General features: G+C 42.6%; 1 protein-coding gene across 3 annotated transcripts in view; it reads left to right on the forward strand.

The window, feature by feature from the left end:
• PDE7A (phosphodiesterase 7A) overlaps nucleotides 1–19,555 on the forward strand; it is a 1,945,501-nt gene that overhangs the window by 363,064 nt on the left and 1,562,882 nt on the right. For all 3 annotated transcript variants that reach the window (XM_078687235.1, XM_078687233.1, XM_078687234.1), the window contains one exon: nucleotides 3,186–3,371. In XM_078687235.1, coding sequence (XP_078543361.1) covers nucleotides 3,186–3,371 — 186 coding nt within the window. The remainder of the gene's footprint in view (nucleotides 1–3,185; nucleotides 3,372–19,555) is intronic.

The raw sequence follows: 19,555 nt of genomic DNA on the forward strand, positions 1-19,555 counted from the left end.
AACCCGTCAAAGGAATTAATGGAGACCAAAATTCTTTCCACTCCTTCCTCTGAAAAAGTAAGGCCTGTTTATTCCGCCAGAGTGGTCACTAGGAGTCAAAACTGTGGTAATACAAGTTTTATAATATATGTGTGAAAAAATATAAGTGGGGTCAATGACCACCTGTCCGTGCCGGTTACGACCCCTGACACGGATTACCCAGAATTTCTGGAGTTATTCACACGGCTGTGCGCTGTCATAAAATATCACAAAACCAAAGGGGGAGTGAAGAAGTGGTGCTCCAAGAGCATAAGAGGTGGGTTTTGTGCCAGGGCGGGCTGCCTGCTAACTTGTGCACTCTATTTGGGGCAATGCAGAATATGAACCCTGACCTTGAGGCGGCTGCGGTATTCCTAGATGCCCCCAAATCGTTCGACACGGTGGAGTGGGACTACCTATTGGGCACATTTTGGCGAATGGGGATGCCAGAATGCTTCCTGGATACGTCTGTTATATACGCGGCAACGCGCAAGGGATGTAATAAATGGCGCCAATTTGCCCTGGATTGATAACACGAAGAGCACTCGACAGGGGTGCCTGCTGTCGCCGCTGTTATTGGCCTTGGCTGTAGAGCCCCTGGCAGCCAGACTCTGGCAGCTACAATGCGAGTGGGCCCTGAAATACCCCACCAACATGTATTAATCTCTCTATACGTGGACGACATTACACTATATGTGCGAGAAACCCAGACCTGCCTTAATCCGGTTTTATGAGAGTTTATAGCGTTTGGTGAGCAATCGGGGATTAAAATAAACTGGGCAAAATATCAAATGTTTCCGCTAACCGATGCCGTGCACCCTTATCCCTTGGACTGCCCCATAGAATGGTGCCCCAATGAAATTAGATATCTGGAAATAACAATAACCAGAGATGGTCCGGAACTCTTTGATTGCTAATTAAGGGAAGGCGATAGAACACATTACGGAATCCGTGGAAGATGGATAGAGCTACCCTTATCTATGGTGGGAAGAATCTCCCTCATGAAGATGGTAATCCTACCCAAGTTATTGTACTTATTTATTAATATCCCTATTTCCTTGGGGCCAGCCTTTTTTTAAAACTCTGAAAACCCAGATGATACGCCTCATATGGGGAGGGGGGCGGCAAACCAGACTGAGGTGGGAAACACTGACATTTGCACAGGGGGGTTTTGAAGCCCCCGAATTTGAATTATATTATCTCCACGCGCAAGCGCATTATGCGACTTATTGGTTCAAACCACCCCCCTTCCTCCACACCTGGCAATAGAACAATATTACATGGCAACCAACTCCATCAACTGGATTTATTGCACACACCTGGATTTGTATTGCTGTGTACTCCACCACAGTGAAGTGCACTGTGACTGCATGGCAGAAAATTGCGAAACGACTGAATGTAGAATGCTGTATTCTCTGCTGCTCCCAGCGATCCGCCACCCTGCCCTAGAGGTCACACGAGAGGTGCAATGTCGCCAACTTCTCATTAGGATGAATATAGTCACATTTGGTGATCTTTATATAGTTGGCACGTTCCGCAAAAAAGAACAGTTTTTTGCAAATAGGGAACCTGAGCCGAAGGATCTATTAATGTATGTCAGGCTGAGACACAGTGCGAGGGCTCAACCCCTGCCTACCCTGACGAACCCCCTATGATGGGCCATCTTCATAGCCTCCTCCAGAACGTGAACTCCGCTCATGTAGTATCCCAGACATACCACGCTACACAGAATGAACGACCCCACCCCCCCCAAGCAGCGCGAGACTGCTTTGCCCCATCACTTCACACACTCAGAACAGACTCTGTTCGGAGCAGTAAATGCACCAAAATTGGAGTAGACTGGTGGTAATATATGCCACTGTTAATGGAACTCTTGGAAATGTGTATATACTGAATTTATAATGTATGCTGTAATGAAGAAATTTTTCTTTTTTGGTTTGGTGTAAATCAGTTTGTTTTTGAGAGATCAGTGTTGAAGTATAGGTTTTAAATGTTTTTTATAGGTCTGCCATTTAAACTCTTGAGCCAGGCCTGTCAATAACATTTTCAAATTTTGAGACCATGTTATTGGCTGTGTTAGGGCTTGCAGTTTTTTCAGCCATATTGAAACTCATTAGTCTGCTCCGACTTGCAAGTTTCGCTTTATGCAAAAAATAAGTTTCTACAACCATTCGTAGCCAACCCCAAAGGTGACTGGCCCCAGGGCAGTAGTGTTGCGTACCTAAATTGGAAAAAACTATAGTAACGGAGGGAATCCCTCTGTTTTCAGTGTTGCTTTCGAGTCGTAGCAGACTTCGAGCTCACCATCAGACTTTTTTGGTTGCTGGATTCAACACATTTTGGGATTGACTTGCAATCAGTTCTGACTCATGAGTTTCAGGCACTATATTTAAAAAAATAAAATATATATATATTAAACACACAAGCCAAGCCAAATACTAAAGAAAGTGCCTAGCTTTGCCTGGAACACACTACAGTATACAAAAAAGTGATGATTGAAATGCTTGCATTAATCTCCGCCACTGGTAATCACGTAAGCTGCATTCCGATCCATCGTTGTTTTGCACACCATCTCACCTCAGTTTGGACTCGGCTAATTGCAAATCGGTGTTGACCCTGCTGCAATTGGAACAGTCCACCCCGAACTGCCAAGTTGGGTCCTCCATGAACCACAACACAAGCAACCTAAACACTAGCATTCCATCCATCACATTTTTGTACATTATAGTGTGTTGCTATAAGTGGGACTGGTATGTCCAGGTGTGGGTCCTTGCACACGGTCACTGGAACCAAGCTGTACCCTGCTGATGAGCCGGGTACAGAGCAAAGACGTTCCAGGGTTGCTTGTGTTTCGTTTAATTTCCCTGGCTGCATGGGAAATGTAGTTTGACCTGTTTTTCCTGAAAGGAACAGAGAAGATGGTAATAATCCTATCTTCCAGTCCGACACAGAATCTGGTGTTGTAAGGGAGAGTATATAATACTATCAAAATGGAAGCACTGAACATGTGGTTTCTTTAGTGTGGTAGTCTAAATGCATGTGTTAGCTAATATGACTATTCTCTGCACACCTTAATGTTCCTTAGTAAAAGTTTGTGTAAATAATGCACTAATTTGCAATGCTTTAATAAGCACCTTATCTCTTTGAACTTTGTGTATAAATGACAGTAGACAACTCTGAGTGGGATTCGCAAAAGGATAAAGGTCAAAAGCTTGAAACCTGTGAAATTGCATCCCTGCCTGCTCCTGTTGACGATAGTCTACATTGCCAAACTCAGCACACGGGTGGAAATAACAGAATTGTTGAACCATTTGAACCAGATCCAATTCTTCATAACATCTCAAGCTCTACTAGTGAGTACTGTGCATCTTTTGTTTTCCTATTCCCATGAAATGCTTTTAATAATGTGCTATATTTTTCTCAGCTAACCTCATGCTAGTATGTTTACTCTGCCTGAGCCAAACATTAGTCCACACTAAATATTTGAGGTTGTTTGCTCTTTCTCCCAAAATAAGTTTGTGTGAGGTTGTTCCTTGCTCATCACAATTATGGCCTTTGCTTATGAAAGTTAGACCTGCTGGTTGTGCAGACCTGCTGGTTGTGCAGTTATTGCAGTGCTTTAAACCTTCATCCAACCTACCTGGTGTTCCTCCTCTGGCACTCCCTCTTTAAATTTGAAAAACTCATTATACTCACCCATTTTCGAGAAATATAATTTATCTCAAATTATGGAAACTACCCCTGAACTTCAAATGATCAGTTTAAGAAGAAATTAACCAAATCTGTTCTCCTTAGGTTCAGTTTGAAATAGTCAGCACTCATTAAGCCCGTTATAGCGCCCATAAAGCTCCAAAGGTCCCTTATGGCCTTTTCTGTTGTTGCACAGTATGCATAATGGTAGGCCACTATTAGCCATGATGTCACAGAGCAAGTCTAGCGACTTGAATATACAGCGGGAAGCATAGGAGGAAGAGTTGATGTTTGCCATATTCTGCAATAGGGTCATAACACATTTGTGTAATTGGCTTTGTATTGTCATGCATGAAGCTTGGTGTCATTCGGTCACTGGTAAGTGCTGAAACAGGAGAAATTGTGGATTTCTGCTGGAAGCAAACAATTTGTTGCTTGTGTGGCTGTAGGCACACATGCTGTGCACACTCCTGCCTTCTAGTGTTGGGCTTAGACATTTACAACTTTTTCTTCTAAAACGGCTTTTGAGTCACACAATCTCCTCTAAGAGTTAATGTGCATGATCGGTTCAATCTTCAGATCGTTTTTCTCCACCACCATGCTTGGATGTTTGTGTCAAAGCTCACGATCGACGTCTGTTCTTGAGGGCTTCTTTACCAAGAGAACCAGATGCTGTTGTCTAACATCTACCCCTTTTACGCATCATAGGCATTGATGACCATTCGCAAAAGAGCCAACTCAACATGTACTCTGCACCTTCCATCGGAATGGAGAATGTTCTGGGAGGGGTGATAGAATGGATCCCATTTCAAAGTGTCCCGCAGTGCAATGCAATGCAAAGTACTTGCACAATGACCAACACCTGGTCTGCAATTTGCCTCTCCAGAACATGACCAGGACTGTGTGACATGTCAACTGTTCAAATTCAAAAAGACCATAAGATATTGTTGAGTAGGTCTTCTTGCCCCACAGTATGGAGACCACTGCCGAATAGGTGGTATCGGAAGGAGATGAAATCGATGTTGATGAGGAAGGCAAGTACCATGATGAAGATTTGACAGGTAGCTCACACTACATCGCATCCGCAGACTCTGATGTCAACACTCGAGCTAGCGATGAAGAGTGCCAACCATCTATCTCCTTTAGAGGGAGCCCTGACGTCAAGTTGGAAAGATTGACAAGACCAAGACAATGTCACAAGTTGTGACTACTGCTACGGATCCAGCCTCAACACAATAAGCACGGCTGCAAAACTTGTTGAAGTCATTGTCAAGAGCGTATCAGCCCTTTCTGAGAGACGTCTTGGTACCCTGTGACCTAGTGGTTCCAATCAACACAAAGAGAAGGCTTCGGAGCCAAGAAAGGAGAAGAGGCCTCTCGATCATAATGAAGCTCCTTGCCACAAACCCAAGCCTAACACTGAGGCCCGAAATCTCAGACCTCCGGATGCAATACTTTACTTACACAGATGGCACCAAAAGTCACGGCATCTAAGCCGGCGACATCAAAACCATTTGCACCAAGTAATGATTTGTTGTGGCCTTCTGACTTCCCACAGAGCCCGGAAAATTCTTGGAAAGATGTTAATGTCGACCCAGATCTTGAGCCCATCCCTATTAAACCATCCCTGTCCGACGACGTAAACAGTTATTGCACCGTCCTACAGAGAACTGCAGCATACCACAAGGTAGATATGCATATCACATCTGAGGAGGGCTTCTTGGTAGAGACTTTATTGAAAACTAAAAAGGCTGTCCAATATCTACCAATCTAAGTCAATGCTGAAACAATTGAGATTTTCACGGCCCCAGTCAAAAGCAGGGCACTGACCTCTAGAATAGAGAATAAGTAGAATGCCTCTGCTTTGGTCCCCCTCTAAATTAGGGGGCACCCATCTCCAGATTCCCTAGTGGTGGGTACTGCACAGAAATAGAGGGCAGCCCAAGCTTCAGTAGATGCACCTTCTTCTCATTGGAGAGTAAGAGGATTGAGGCTTTTGGGAAGAGGGTGTCTGTAGGTAATGCCAGTCATTGGCGCATTGCCAATTCCGTAAGGCTGCTTCTAGATACAACCAACCGCAATGGGATGAGATGGAAGTTCCAAAAAGTATCAGGACAGAGTAGTATATTCACTGTACTTCTTAATCACAAAGGACGGGACATTGCAAAACACCTGGTTCGTGTGACTGCTCTCCTCCCATGCAGCTCCACAGCGAAGTGCTTCCCCCTGAGCTCTGTTGCAGGGTGTTCGAGGCCTGCACCTCATCCCTAGTGGTCCAGTGGGAGAGCACAGTGCTTTTTGCTGCTCTGCCTCTTTGCTTTGGTGCCCCTTTTCCTCTCTCTGCCTTTCAGGCACTTTTCTCCTTTTCACTTCTAACTTTCCTTCGTTTTTATTCGTTTTCACTTGACAATTCTCACTCTTGCCTTGGTTTTCCCCCGCTGCCCCTCTCCTCCAGTGGGTCCGTCCCGCTCCCTCCTCCGAGCTGACCCGCCCTCCCCTGATCCCTACTTAATGGCAACTGCTGCGAGCCCATGCTGCTGCCGCACCAAAAACAAGCCAGTCTGCACCAGTCCTTGACTCAACTGCGACCAGCTCCAGGGACCCTGGTTCTTGACTTGACTCCGCTACAACTCAGGCACCCTCCACAATCTCAGCCCTGGATGCAACAACTGCCAGCTCTTGATGCTGACCAACACCCATGGCCATCTCTCTAGTCTATACTGCCGCTGCACCTTAACCCAACTCTGTGCCCCAGCAGCATCTCCCCGCCTACTGGACATCACCGCTTACAAACCACTCAACTGCATCCTCCTCAGCGTACCTTCCCTACACATGCCCGCCAAGGAATTCACCAAACCCTGCAGTGAAACAGATGACCCACCCTCCCAAGACCTGTAACATACTCAGCACCTTATTCCACCACAAGATTAAGGTGATCTACGACAACTTCAACAACAAAGACCACCTCACCGCTTCACCCCTCAAACAACGCCACCCAACACTCTGCTCAAATTGATCCCGCTAATGACCGAAAACACCCTGAAGACCATGAAAAGCATCCACTCTGGAGCACTGTCAGACCCCGGCCCACACCACACTCGCACCCCCATATAAACTTTCATACACCCACTCCAACTTTCACACTAGCATTGACACACCCATACCAGTACTTACACACCAACTCACTGATTCATAGGTCTACACACATCCATCCACTCTCACCCATACAGCCACTCATACACCCACACAGCCACTCATACGCCCACCTACTCACTCATACTGCAACTAGCACACCTGCTCACTCGCCCATAGTCAGTCACTTACTCACCTATACAGTTATACATATACTAACTTACTTATCCATACAGATACTAACACATACTTACCTGTACAGTCACTGACCCAAGTACACACTCACCCATACAGCCACTCACAATCACTCACACATAGTTACTTAGATACTTCAACACTCACCTATACAGCCTTTCACATATACAGTTACTCACCCATATACCACTGACACGTCCATACACTCAACTACCCAGCCATACGGTCACTCACCCATACAGCCCCTCTCAGATGCACCCATGAACCTATACAGCCAGTGATTCACCTGCCCACTCACTCATCCATGCAGGGAATCATACATCCCTCACCGACCCACACAGACACCCCTACACCTGTAGTTAAGGCAGGGCCCTGCTGGCACACATTGCTATGTTAGCATAGGCTTGTTAGAAGTTTACATGTCATTTTACTTTTTTGCTGCTTTTGCACACAACACTGTATGTAACTGTTGTTGTAAGTTAGGCTGCGTGAATTTCTTCACATGACAATGGCTTGTTTTCAACATCCCCAGACTTACATCACAACCTTAGTCTGCACAGTGAGTGCTGAAGGCTCCAAGGTTATCATAACAATGTTAGCTGTTATTCGGGTTGAGCGGCCGACGCTTAGACACAACATGCACGCAGCTGCAGCTAACTGAAATTCTGGCCTTTAATATTGCACTGCATGCATAATTTTAGACACTTGGAGAAAATCTGTTTCCAGAGAGAGAGAGCTTTTGCAGATCCTGATGTGATTTACCTCTACTAATCTTGGAGGTATTGGGTTCCCCATTCAATACTTAAGAGACCTTCTATATTATATAAAACAGTTCCCAGCTAAGGAGGGTGGTATATAAGGCATTATATGACCTGTTTCCACTATCATTATAATATGATTTCTCCCTTTGTGTTTTATGGAATTTTAACAATGTTGATCGTATTATTTTTATTCATATGCTTGCTTGTTAGCAAAAATACTGCATCTCATAGCAAATCTTTAAAAAAATCATTTTTTACTTTTCCGTGTCTGATACAAGTCCTACAATGTTGATATATAAAAGGCACTGTATGTGACAGTTGGTGTATATAAATGAATATATATGAGAATAAGCAGTTGTCTGAATAACTGTATAGAAACCTGTATACTTATAATAGTGCTATTACATCACACTTAGTATGAGTTACTTTCTATACCAATAAATAGTTATGTTTGTATAAGTGTGTAACTCAGTAAATGTATGTATGATCAATTGTTTTCATAAGTGAGTAGGATGACTGCATAAGTGAGTAGAATATGTCCTGCTGTGTAATGTTGATATAGGTGTATAAGTATATTTAATATTGTTCTATTGATCTTTGTCCGCATGTATGAGTGAATGTATAGGTAAGTGTTTAGATGTGTGTGTAGATGAACAAATTAGTGAGTTTTTTAAAACTTTTGTTGGTGTGAGTGCTTTCAAAAATGGTAGTTTATATTTTATAGTGAGTGATGAAAAGGTTATACTAGTGTATGATGAGGTGTATCTGTCACGTGGATGATGTCATCAGGGATGTCATTTGAGATGCCATCAGTGATGTCACTGACCATGTCATGAATGATGTAATATGTGACCTCATCAGCAGTGGATTGCGGGCGCACGAGTTATAGTTAGTACAACTAACTATAACAGAGGAATTTCAATGGTTTTGTACGAGTGAAATGACCAGCTAACTATAACACCCCTAAAACCTCTGGGGTCTTTTGTGAATTTTTAAGATTTTTTAAATGCTAATTACTAACTATAACGTGTGAAACCTATGGGTTTTTCAGTGAATTTCTATGGTTGTTTAATGATGATTTAATATTTTTTTGATCTATTTTTTTAGATATCTTATTTTTTAAATTACATTAGACCTATTTAATAAAAATATATTTTTAAAAATAAAAAATATTTTTTTATAATTGTATGTTCATTTAAAGAAATGTATATTACTTTCTTTATTTTTTCTATTTTTTTTTTGGAGTCGCGCACCCTTCTCGTTCACTGCTGCGGAACATGTCCGCCATTTTAGGATTGCTGAGTAGGATCCGCGTAGGGTGTGCGACGAGTGTGACTTTTCCAACGCTGATGCTATGTGATTGGTACGCGACTTATAGCGCATACGCGACATGTAGGTATTGCGTGACCCGACGGTCGCGCGTGACGTCATACGTGCATCAGACACGGTGGGTGCGCGACACCCGTGAAATTTTTTAATGTTCAAAAACTTATATATATATGTACTTTTAGTATAAATATTAAGACAAGACATTATCCAAGGTAATTATAAAAATAATATTCTTTAACTTTAAAAAAAGTTAAATTACTTTTAAATGCAATTTCGCGAAGTCGCGCTGGGTTCCAGCTGCGTGCGCGCACCCTATGCGGACCCCATGTGACCAGAAAAAAAATTTGATTGGTTGATACCACTTCCTATTGTATCTATTGAAGGATCAAACCCATTTCAATCATTCTTTCCAGACTTTCTTGGAAGAAACATCTCTCTGCTGAGTAGAACCTTTTTTGGCAAATTGGACAACTATTATTAGTTACAATGGCTTCAGGACAGGGGTTACCAACTGATTCAGACAACTCTTCAAATGAGGAATTTGTTCAAGAGCCTCCACCTTGTGAGAGGTACACCTCGGTAGTTTGCAAGATTTTTCTTTCCCAGGGGACAGAAGAAAGTCAATGCTGTGAAGGTGACATGCAAAATCTGCAAAAGTGTGTTGTCAAGGATGACCCCAATACGAAATACTCTTGCGGGACTGCAAGTATGTTAAAACATCTAAAAACACAGCCCCCTGTGAACTTGGCAAGGGAGGAATGTAGAAAATTGGCTCAAACCCCTCCGTCTGCAGTTCCTAGCACCTCTGCTGCTGCTACATCTTCTGGAAATCTAGACATTCGTCCTCAATTTGCCAACGCAAAAATACACTGTATTAAGTGTAATAGATTGCTCTTCTATGCAGAGCAGTCTGGTGATTTGGTTTGTCGAGCACTGGAGCATCATCGGTGCTAGTTTTTTTGGGGGGTTTTCCCCCTGAAGTTCATTGTTTACTTCCTGCAGTTTTCTTTTTTTCTTATAAAAAAAACAACAACAAAAAATCTAAAAATTTGTTAAAAAAAACAAAATAAATATACAAAACAAAAAAAGGTATTTTCAGAACTACCTACTCGGGTTAAAAAAAGAGCTCAACTTGTATGTTAGTGTGTGAAAGTTTAGATGAATATATGTGTAGTGCATAATACACTGAAAGAATGCATTGTGATGTGTGGTGAATGCATAAGTGAAGAACTATAAGGAAGTGCTGCAGCATGACGCTGTAAACTGTTTAACTACAGCTTGCTGTGGTACTTCCGAAGCACAGGGATGCAATATATGTATATAAATATGTTGCAGGTCTGTGCTTCCCTCTGCACAGCTGATTAAACTGCAGCCATGTGGTGACACAGACACCATTGCACCATGGTGCAAGGATGTCTGTGTCATGCAGAGATTGTTTTTGTGCAGGAAAGGACACCTTCCTGCCTTTGTGCAGGAAAGGACACCTTCCTGCCCAAAATCAATCCGTAAAGATCGCATTGCTTCCCACAATAATTCAAAAACAAACACACCTTTCTATTGGTTACACATTTCAACCCTATCCAATTAACATAAATTTGAACCCTACCCCCAATCTGCCTTCTGCCTGTTACAGTTCATGGAACACTTAACTGAGCACACAGGTCAAAAGTTCACCACACAATGTTGCTAATCAAAAAGGCACGTGTGCTTGACTTTTCAACATATCAGCCTATCTTATGTAATGTTCCTTTCAATCAGTTTTTGTGCACCAATAATAATCATGCTTTTAAAAACAGAAACATGCACCCTAGTTTTCAGTGTAGAATGTTGTCAAACAACCTATCATTTCTTTTCTTTTTTCCACCATTTTAGAAAAACCTTAGTTTTCAAACTGCCATTTCTCTGGGTCTCTGTCTGTGTCTCTGTCTGTGTCTCTATCTCTGTATATATCTCTATCTCTATCTCTGTATATATCTCTTTCTCTATCTCTGTCTCTGTATATATCTCTATCTCTGTCTCTGTATATATTTCTATCTCTATCTCTGTCTCTGTATATATCTCTATCTCTATCTCTGTATATATCTCTATCTCTATCTCTGTATATATCTCTAGCTCTATATTACCTACTGCCGGTTGCCAGTAGGTAGTTATAGTTAGGACCTATTTTCCATAGGAAATCCTCAGCATTCTATTTGGAATAACTTTGGCTCCGGTTGACGAATCTTCGCAAAATTATCAGAACTGGTCGGGCGCTCCGGTCCGCTCCTATCCTGAAAGTCTCAGGGAGATTCGTCAAGCGGGGGCAGAGATAAAAGGGGGTGGTCCCAAAACGTGTTTTCCCCATGCCATTTTCCATAGGAACCTTTAGCCGCAGCTACAGCTCGAACTGCTGATCGGAATTACACCAAATTTGGCTAAGAGTTAGCCCTTGGTTCAGACTAGTGCCTTTTGGTTAAATGGTGTAAATCTGTTCAGTAGTTTAGATATTAAAGGGAAAAAATACATATATATCTGGGTGGAGCTGAACGGCACATCTCATCGTGAGATCCGATTGGCTGTCAGCACTTAATCCAAGAAGTGTTGGCAGCCATCTTGGGACCAATATACATGATAGCACCTCATTAAAAAGCATTTCAGTTAATAGAAGGTGTTAAGACTTTATTTACATTATAAATCATTTGTTGATGGTGCCATACTCATTTTAGGAATTGTGGTGTGTTCTAAGGTGATTGTACCATGTGAAAAAGCCTTCTGCTGGGATATCATGAATCATGTTTGAGAGAACTATTTTCTCATGCTTTTCCCACAGAGGGTTGGAAGGTGATCTATATGGTGATCTATAAGCTAAACTGAGAGCATATTTTCTGTAAATTCACATTATCTTTCTCAGTTATGTGAGAATGAATTCTGACATTCTCAGTAAAACATGTACATCCATCAAGGGCAGAGACTGTCATTTGATTCCTTTGTGTTCTACTGCAGCTTCCCAGAGTGTTCTAAAGAACAACTAGACTGACTGACTGAAATATTTTTAAAGTGCTCGATTGCCGCGGCGTCTTGGCGATATAGTACAGAAGAACATGGTAGAGCAATTAGGGCATGGAAAAGAGCCAGGTTTTCAGTGCCTTCCTAAAACTCATTTTAGACTTTTGTGAGCGAAGCGCAGGGGGCAGCGTATTCCATAACTTGGAGCTTTGGTGGGAAAAAGATTTCCCACCCCACCGGGCTCTCCGTATTCTGGGCTGACATACTAAATCCTGGCTGGCTGATATCAAAGTGCGCTGCGGAGTATAACGCGGGAGAAGTTTGGCGAGATAGTCAGGTCCTTTCTCATACAGTGATTTGTGGACCAGGCAGAGGGCCTTAAACTGAATTCTGCACCTAACTGGAAGCCAATAAAGTTCGCATACAGTTTTAAGATGTGGGATGGCGTTTCGGCAAGTTCAGCAGGACTCTGGCTGCCGCATTTTGAATTGCTTGAAGCTTTGTCAATTGTTTTTCTCCAGTGCCCAGGTAGAGTGAGTTACAATAGTCCACTCGGGACATTACAAGGGCTCCCATCACCGTTTTCTTTAAAGTAGGCGGGATGTACGGTAGAATTTTTCTGAACACCTTAATGGTATAAAAACAGGCAGAGGTCACCTGGTTGATTTGTGCCGTACAGGAAAGGTTTTTGTCTAGCAGAAATCCAAGATTCCTGACCTTGTCCGCTGGGATAGGGCAGAAGCCCGCCTCAGGGGGCCACCAAAGGTGGCTCCAGACCGATGGTTTCAGGACGAACTCTATTACTTCGGTCTTTTCCGTATTCAATTTTAGGAAGTTACGGCTCAGCCAACCTTTAACATTTAGGAGGCAGTTCCTGAAACCTTCTGCTGTAGCTTCTACTGATTGGGAAATAGACACTACAATTTGTGTGTCGTCGGCGTACGACACTAAAAGCAGGCCATGTGATTTAATTAGCGCAGCTTAAGGTGTGACATACAGATTGAACAATGTTTGCGATAAGGCCGAGCCTTGGGGTACACCTCCTGGGAGGCAGAATTCATCATATTGAAGGCCTCCCCAGTGTACTTGTTGAATTCGAGCATCCAGAAAGGATGTTAGAAGGGCCAGAGCAGTATCTGTAATGCCCAAGGTTCTCAATCTGTTTAGTAGGACCGAATGGTTTACGGTGTCGAACGCCGCTGTTAAGTCTAATAAGATCAAGGCCGTTCTGCCGCCTTCATCCATTGTCCTGCGTATGTCCTCCGTTGCCATGATGAGGGCAGACTCCGTTGAATGGCAGGGCCGAAACCCATGTTGTGAGGAGTCTAATAAGTTGTTCTGGTCTACGTATCTCATTATCTCTTGATTCATGGCTTTCTCCAGAATCTTAGCTGGTAGAGGCAGACGGGATATTGGCCGATAATGTTTTGGTTCTGTAGGATCCAAGGTCTCCTTTTTGAGGATAGGCCGAATGCAGGCTTTCTTCCAACTAATGGGAAATTCACCCGAGCTGATAACCTTATTTAGTAGGGGTGTCAAGACTGCCATTATAGACTCTGGGATCACATGCAGTCCATGAGGAGGACAGGGGTCCAAAGGGGACCCTGACTTCATCTGTGTGAGTAGGTCGCTGACCTGTGTCTCTTCTAAGAGAGGAAAGCGAGAGTAGTTGGAGGCAGCCTGGGTTATGTGCTCACAGTTATCAACAGTTGTGCCTACTGCTAAAATATTAAGGTCATCATAGACTGTTTGAACCTTCTGTTGAAAAAAGGTAGCAATACTCTTTACAAAGTTCTGATCAGGTGCAAAGACGGTGTCACGGGGGCTCTTTGCCAGGTGGGTGATTGTTTTAAATAATTCCCTGGAAGTATTAGAGGCTTCTTGAATTCTTTTTGTAAAAAAGGCTGATTTAGCCTGGGCTATCACGGTCTTATATTCATGAAGGACTTTAGTATATTCCAGCTTATAATGCTGACTGTAGTCCGAGTGCCAGATACGCTCAAATCGCCGGCATTTGAGTTTTATTAATTTCACCTCTACAGAATACCATTGGCAGTGGCAGACCGTCTTCTGGGTTTTTTAATTTCCACTGGGACTAGCTCTTCCACTGCATGGCTAATCCAGTTACGGAATCTAATCGCCCAATATCAGTGTTGTAGGGTTCGAGCGGTGGAGGATCCCTAGCCAGTGTGTTAGCTAAGAGATTAGGGTCGAGCTTCTTCCAGGGGCGTGATTTTTCAGGAAGTAAGACCTCTTCGGCAGCTAGTGGAACGATTTAGTTGCAAATTAAAAAGGATGGCCTTGTGGTCGGACCGAGGAACAGGTAGGACCGAAATTATTCCTTTATGATCATTATTTGTAAAAGTCCCGTCAAGGGTGTGTCCTGCTGCTTGCGTGGGATTCGCGACTAATTGATTCATACCAAAACTAAGAAAGTTGTCAATTAATGTGGTTGATTCGGAATCATTACTATCTTCAAGGTGGAAATTGAAATCACCCAATATTGTGTAGGTGATTGAGTCTAACGTAGATTCTAGGTATGTGTGGAGTGCTCTAATGAAAGGGGCTCTAGGACCGGGAGGCCTGTAAGCAAGCAGACCAGAGAATACCAGGTGATTGCTGGCTTTAACTTTAAAACTCATGACTTCAGCCTCCAAATCCAATTGAGGAAGAGAGAATACTTTTAGATGGGATTTGTGAATTATCGCAATTCCACCTCCTGTTGCCCCTGATCTGTTAACATATCCTACACAATAGCCTTCGGGAACTGCTATATGCCAGTCCGGGCCGGAGGCTTCAGATGCCCAGGTCTCTGTAAGGAACACTAAATCAGCAGCATGGTCCGTAATAAGTGCTTCAATCTCGTATTTATGCTTAGCCATGGATATGGTATTTAAAAGAATACATTTCAAGATTGTTTTCCTACTAACAAGATGATCTGACGTGTGTTTATGGTTATTAGCCCGTAGATCGTTATTTGGGGTGCTACACTCACTCATAGTCAGGTGCGGGTCCAGCAGCTTATGTGGTACAGAAAAGGAACTTTGAAGGGGCTGATATCCACAGTAGACACAGCTTGGGGTCATAGAGGTATCCTCATTGTGTAACATTTTCGGATGTTCACAAGTATTTTGGTCTAACCTAAGTAACTCAAGTCTTGAGTAATTTTTTTGGGGAAAATGGGCATAGGTTTGAACGCTAAGCGCGGACCCGGCACGGACGGGCGCAAACGGGTTTGCCTTTGGCGCGCCCGCTGCGCGTCCGGAAGAGCATAGGGCTATGTAGGCTCGTATCCCGGAAGTCGCAAGTGCTAGAGCGCGTCCCTGCACTCCCACCACTCCTAAGATGGCGGCTATGTGGCTAATGGATTCTAGACAACCCGTGTCTCCCTCCGCTTCAAACAGGGCTTCCCGCGGCGGAACAGGGATTGGGTGTCAGGTGAGTGGTAGTGCAAAATTATCAGTCAAGTGTGCAACTGGTTCTCTTATTATTAAGCAAGCTAGGCAAAACAATTTGTCAAATCAATTGTTAAAATGCAAGGTAAAAACGAAGCTTCATACAGAAACGTAGTAATCACGATTTAAAAAGAGAAGATAAGTTCTGACAGCAAGTAAAAGGAGGTGCAGAGTAAGCGCTAACCGCTCCGCTGGCTTCTGACTAGTAATGCGCCTCCGTCCGAGTCCTGTCTATGTAGGCTCTTATCCCGGAAGTCGCGAGTGCTAGAGCGCGTCCATGCTCTCCCACCACGCCTAAGATGGCGGCTATGTGGCTAATGGATTCTAGACAACCCGTGTCTCCCTCCGCTTCAAACAGGACTTCCCGCGGCGGAACAGGGATGGGGTGTCAGGTGAGTGGTAGTGCAAAATTATCAGTCAATTGTGCAACTGGTTCTCTTATTATTAAGCAAGCTAGGCAAAACAATTTGTCAAATCAATTGTTAAAATGCAAGGTAAAAACGAAGCTTCAAACAAACGTAGTAATCACGATTTAAAAAGAGAAGATAAGTTCTGACAGCAAGTAAAAGGAGTTGCAGAGTAAGCGCTAACCGCTCCGCTGGCTTCTTACTAGAGTGCTACAGCCTTACTTCTGACAAAAGTATAGCACACCTGAAGCCATCTTGATTGGAATAAAGTGGTAACTCTTAAAACATGTAATTTAAAAAGGAACAACATGAGGGGGTTCATTTTGCCATAGAAAGTATGATTAGTGCTGCAGAAAGAAAAATTAGGGCACATTTTGAGTGACTTCTCAAATCCTCATGTACTTTCAATACCAGCAGCAGACTCAGACACTGAAAGTATTTCCTACTGAGGAGATTGTAGTAAATGAGGTTATTAGGAAACTTCATAACAAATAAGTCTCCCTAGATGGCCGCCAAAGACAAAAGAGCCCAAATGTAGCACAAATATCAACCAGATGTAGCCCAAGTTTAGCCCAATGACAGAATATCCCAGAGTGTTCTAAAGAACAACTAGAGCACGAACAGTCTTACTTATGACAAAAGTATGGAACACCTGAAGTCATCTTGATTGGAATAAAGTAGTAACACTTGAAACATTTAATTTGCAAAGGAACAAAATGTGGGGCTTCATTTTGCCATAGATATTATGATTAGTGTCGTAGAAAGAGAAATTAGGGCAAATTTTGACTTCTCAAATCCCCTTCTATTTCATTAAAAATTCTAACGTGCAGACTGAAACATGCACTTTGAATATCAGCAGCAGACTTCCCTGGTGAGCAGTAGCTTTACTACAGTGATCTAATGAGGAACTAGAGTGCTAACATTCAGAATTTATGGCAAATGTGTGTCACATCTGAATGCCCTTTTGATGGAACCAAAGTAAACAAGCAATGAAAATGCAATAGGTCTCGCCCTCGTTGAAGTTAAAGCAATTCTGTTTGTAATTAGGTGGCTTTTTAGCTTTGCTTTTATTAGTGTTTTTCAAACTTTCATGTACATAACATGCATATATGTATATGTATGCATGCATTTATATTTGTATGTATATAGATATGCAGATTATATACCCTCCAGGTACAAAGACCAAATTCATAGACCAGCTAATAGAAATCATTACCACCAATTCTAACCTGCAGTCTAACGATATCTTCTTAGGAGACTTTAATATGCATTGGGAAGATCCGACAGATAGTCAAATCACAATCCTTAAAAACTTCCTGGTAGAGCAATCGTTAGTCCAAGGATGCCTTCTTCCCACCCACTCTAAAGGATCCACTATAGACTGGATTATAGCTAAAGCGAAAGCGATTGAGAACATTGTAATCACACCATGTGATTGGTCAGATAACCATATAATCACATTCGAAATTCCCTTCAAAAAAATTAAATCATCTGCACAAATGGTTAAACCAAAAAAATGGATCAGGGAGACTCGAGGAATTAATATGGAAAATTTAACCGCACGCTGTACTTTAGATTTGCAAGCTCCCCAATGCATGGTTGATGTCAATGATCTCACTCTACACTATAACAAATCTATGTCAACTATTCTTGAGGACATAGCCCCATTAAAATTGAAAAGGTTCACTGACCAGGTCAAAAACCCGTGGTTCAATGATACCCTTAATGAAGAAAGAAGATCAATGAGACTATCAGAACGCAAATGGAGACAACACCCGTCCTCGCCCCACTTATCCCTTCTGAGACAATCGAGAAAAGCTTACAATAAAAGCATTATTAAATCAAAAAAAGAATTTTTCAGGAAAGAACTGGATAATGCTGTAAACAGACCCAGGAAACTTTTTGATCTACTCAAAGAACAATCTAACAAATCAGCTAAAGTAGCACCATCCATCACCACTAAAAGTCTAAATAGTGAAGATTTCTCAGTCTTCTTTACAGATAAAGCTAACGATTTGGAGAGGGAACTAAAAAAAGCAGCCAAAGATATGGAAAGTAGGAAGGATATGGATGACGAAGAACTGGTTCATCAAGAATTAACGAAACCTAAAAACAATGCAAGATGGTCAGGTTTTAAAGCGGTCAGTGAATTAGACATTGCAAAGATCATGTCAACCACTAAACCTAACAACCATTATAACGATCCCCTACCAGCAAAATGTTGGTCCACCTTTAACCACCTGTTAATCCCAGTTTGGTCTAAGATCATAAATGCCTCACTATCACAAGGACAAATCCCGGCCTGCCTTAAAACAGGACAAGTCACTCCTCAGTTAAAAAAACCCAACAGAGAACCCTTCTGTTCCAAACAATTTCAGACCTGTAACTAACATTCCCATGTTAGCTAAAGTATTGGAAAAATGCGTCCAACAACAATTGAGTTTACACATCTCCAAATTCAACCTGCTAAATGTTTGCCAATCGGGCTTCCGTCCTAACCACAGCACAGAAACTGCAATTTTGCACATAGTAGATGACGCACTCCTGGCTCTTGACCACAATGAAACCTGCCTCTTAATCTTACTGGACCTGTCGTCGGCATTCGACACGGTGAACCACGCCAAAATCTTAGATAGATTGGAAAACAGAATGGGCCTAGAGGGTACAGTCCTCAACTGGTTCAGCTCCTTTCTTGAGAACAGATCCCAAAAATTCATTGTCAACCAAACCCTTTCTGGCCCGACCAACAATACCATCGGAGTTCCACAGGGATCTAGCTTTCGCCAGCGCTATTTAATCTATACGTTGAACGACTCACGGAAATATTACAAAAAGCAAATATTGCTTTCCATATGTATGCAGATGATACTCAGTTGTACATCAAGGTCGTATCAACAGAAGAGATAAAGACAATGAACCATGCACTATCAAGAACACTCCATTGGTTAACCAAGAATCACCTGAAACTAAACCCTCAGAAAACTGAATTCCTACTTATTTCACCGCAGAAAAGCAAATTAAAAACAGCAGAATGGGTCAACCTTATCACTGCTCTAAATTGTACTCCAAAGATTGTCGACTCTACCAAATCACTGGGAATTACTCTAGATAAAAACCTGAACATGTCAACACACATCAATACAATGGCAAAAAACGCCAGATTCCATTTAAGTTACTTGCGAAAACTTAAACCTTTCCTGAACAAAACAGACCTTAAAACTGCAGTTCAAGCGCTGGTCATTTCGAGGATTGAATATGGATGCATTAACCTGGCAGAGCTCCCCAAAATCACAACAGCTCCATTGAAAGCCTGTCTTAATGCAGCCACAAGGCTGATTGCGGGATCCAAAAAATCCGACCATATCTCCCCTCACTTGAAAATGCTAAATTGGTTGCCTTTCGAAGCAAGAATTCATTTCAAGTTGGCATGCATCACCCATAACTCAATCCATCACAATACTCCAGATTACCTGGCTCAAAAACGTACTCTTTCCGGAGTTAAACGACCCTCTAGGAGCAAAACAGACTTACTTCTGAAACCGGCTCGCTTCCGCAAAAAAAAGACTTATGACCGAGCATTCTC

Source organism: Lissotriton helveticus, chromosome 4_1, assembly GCF_964261635.1.
Source record: "Lissotriton helveticus chromosome 4_1, aLisHel1.1, whole genome shotgun sequence".
NCBI classification, from domain to species: Eukaryota; Metazoa; Chordata; class Amphibia; order Caudata; family Salamandridae; genus Lissotriton; species Lissotriton helveticus.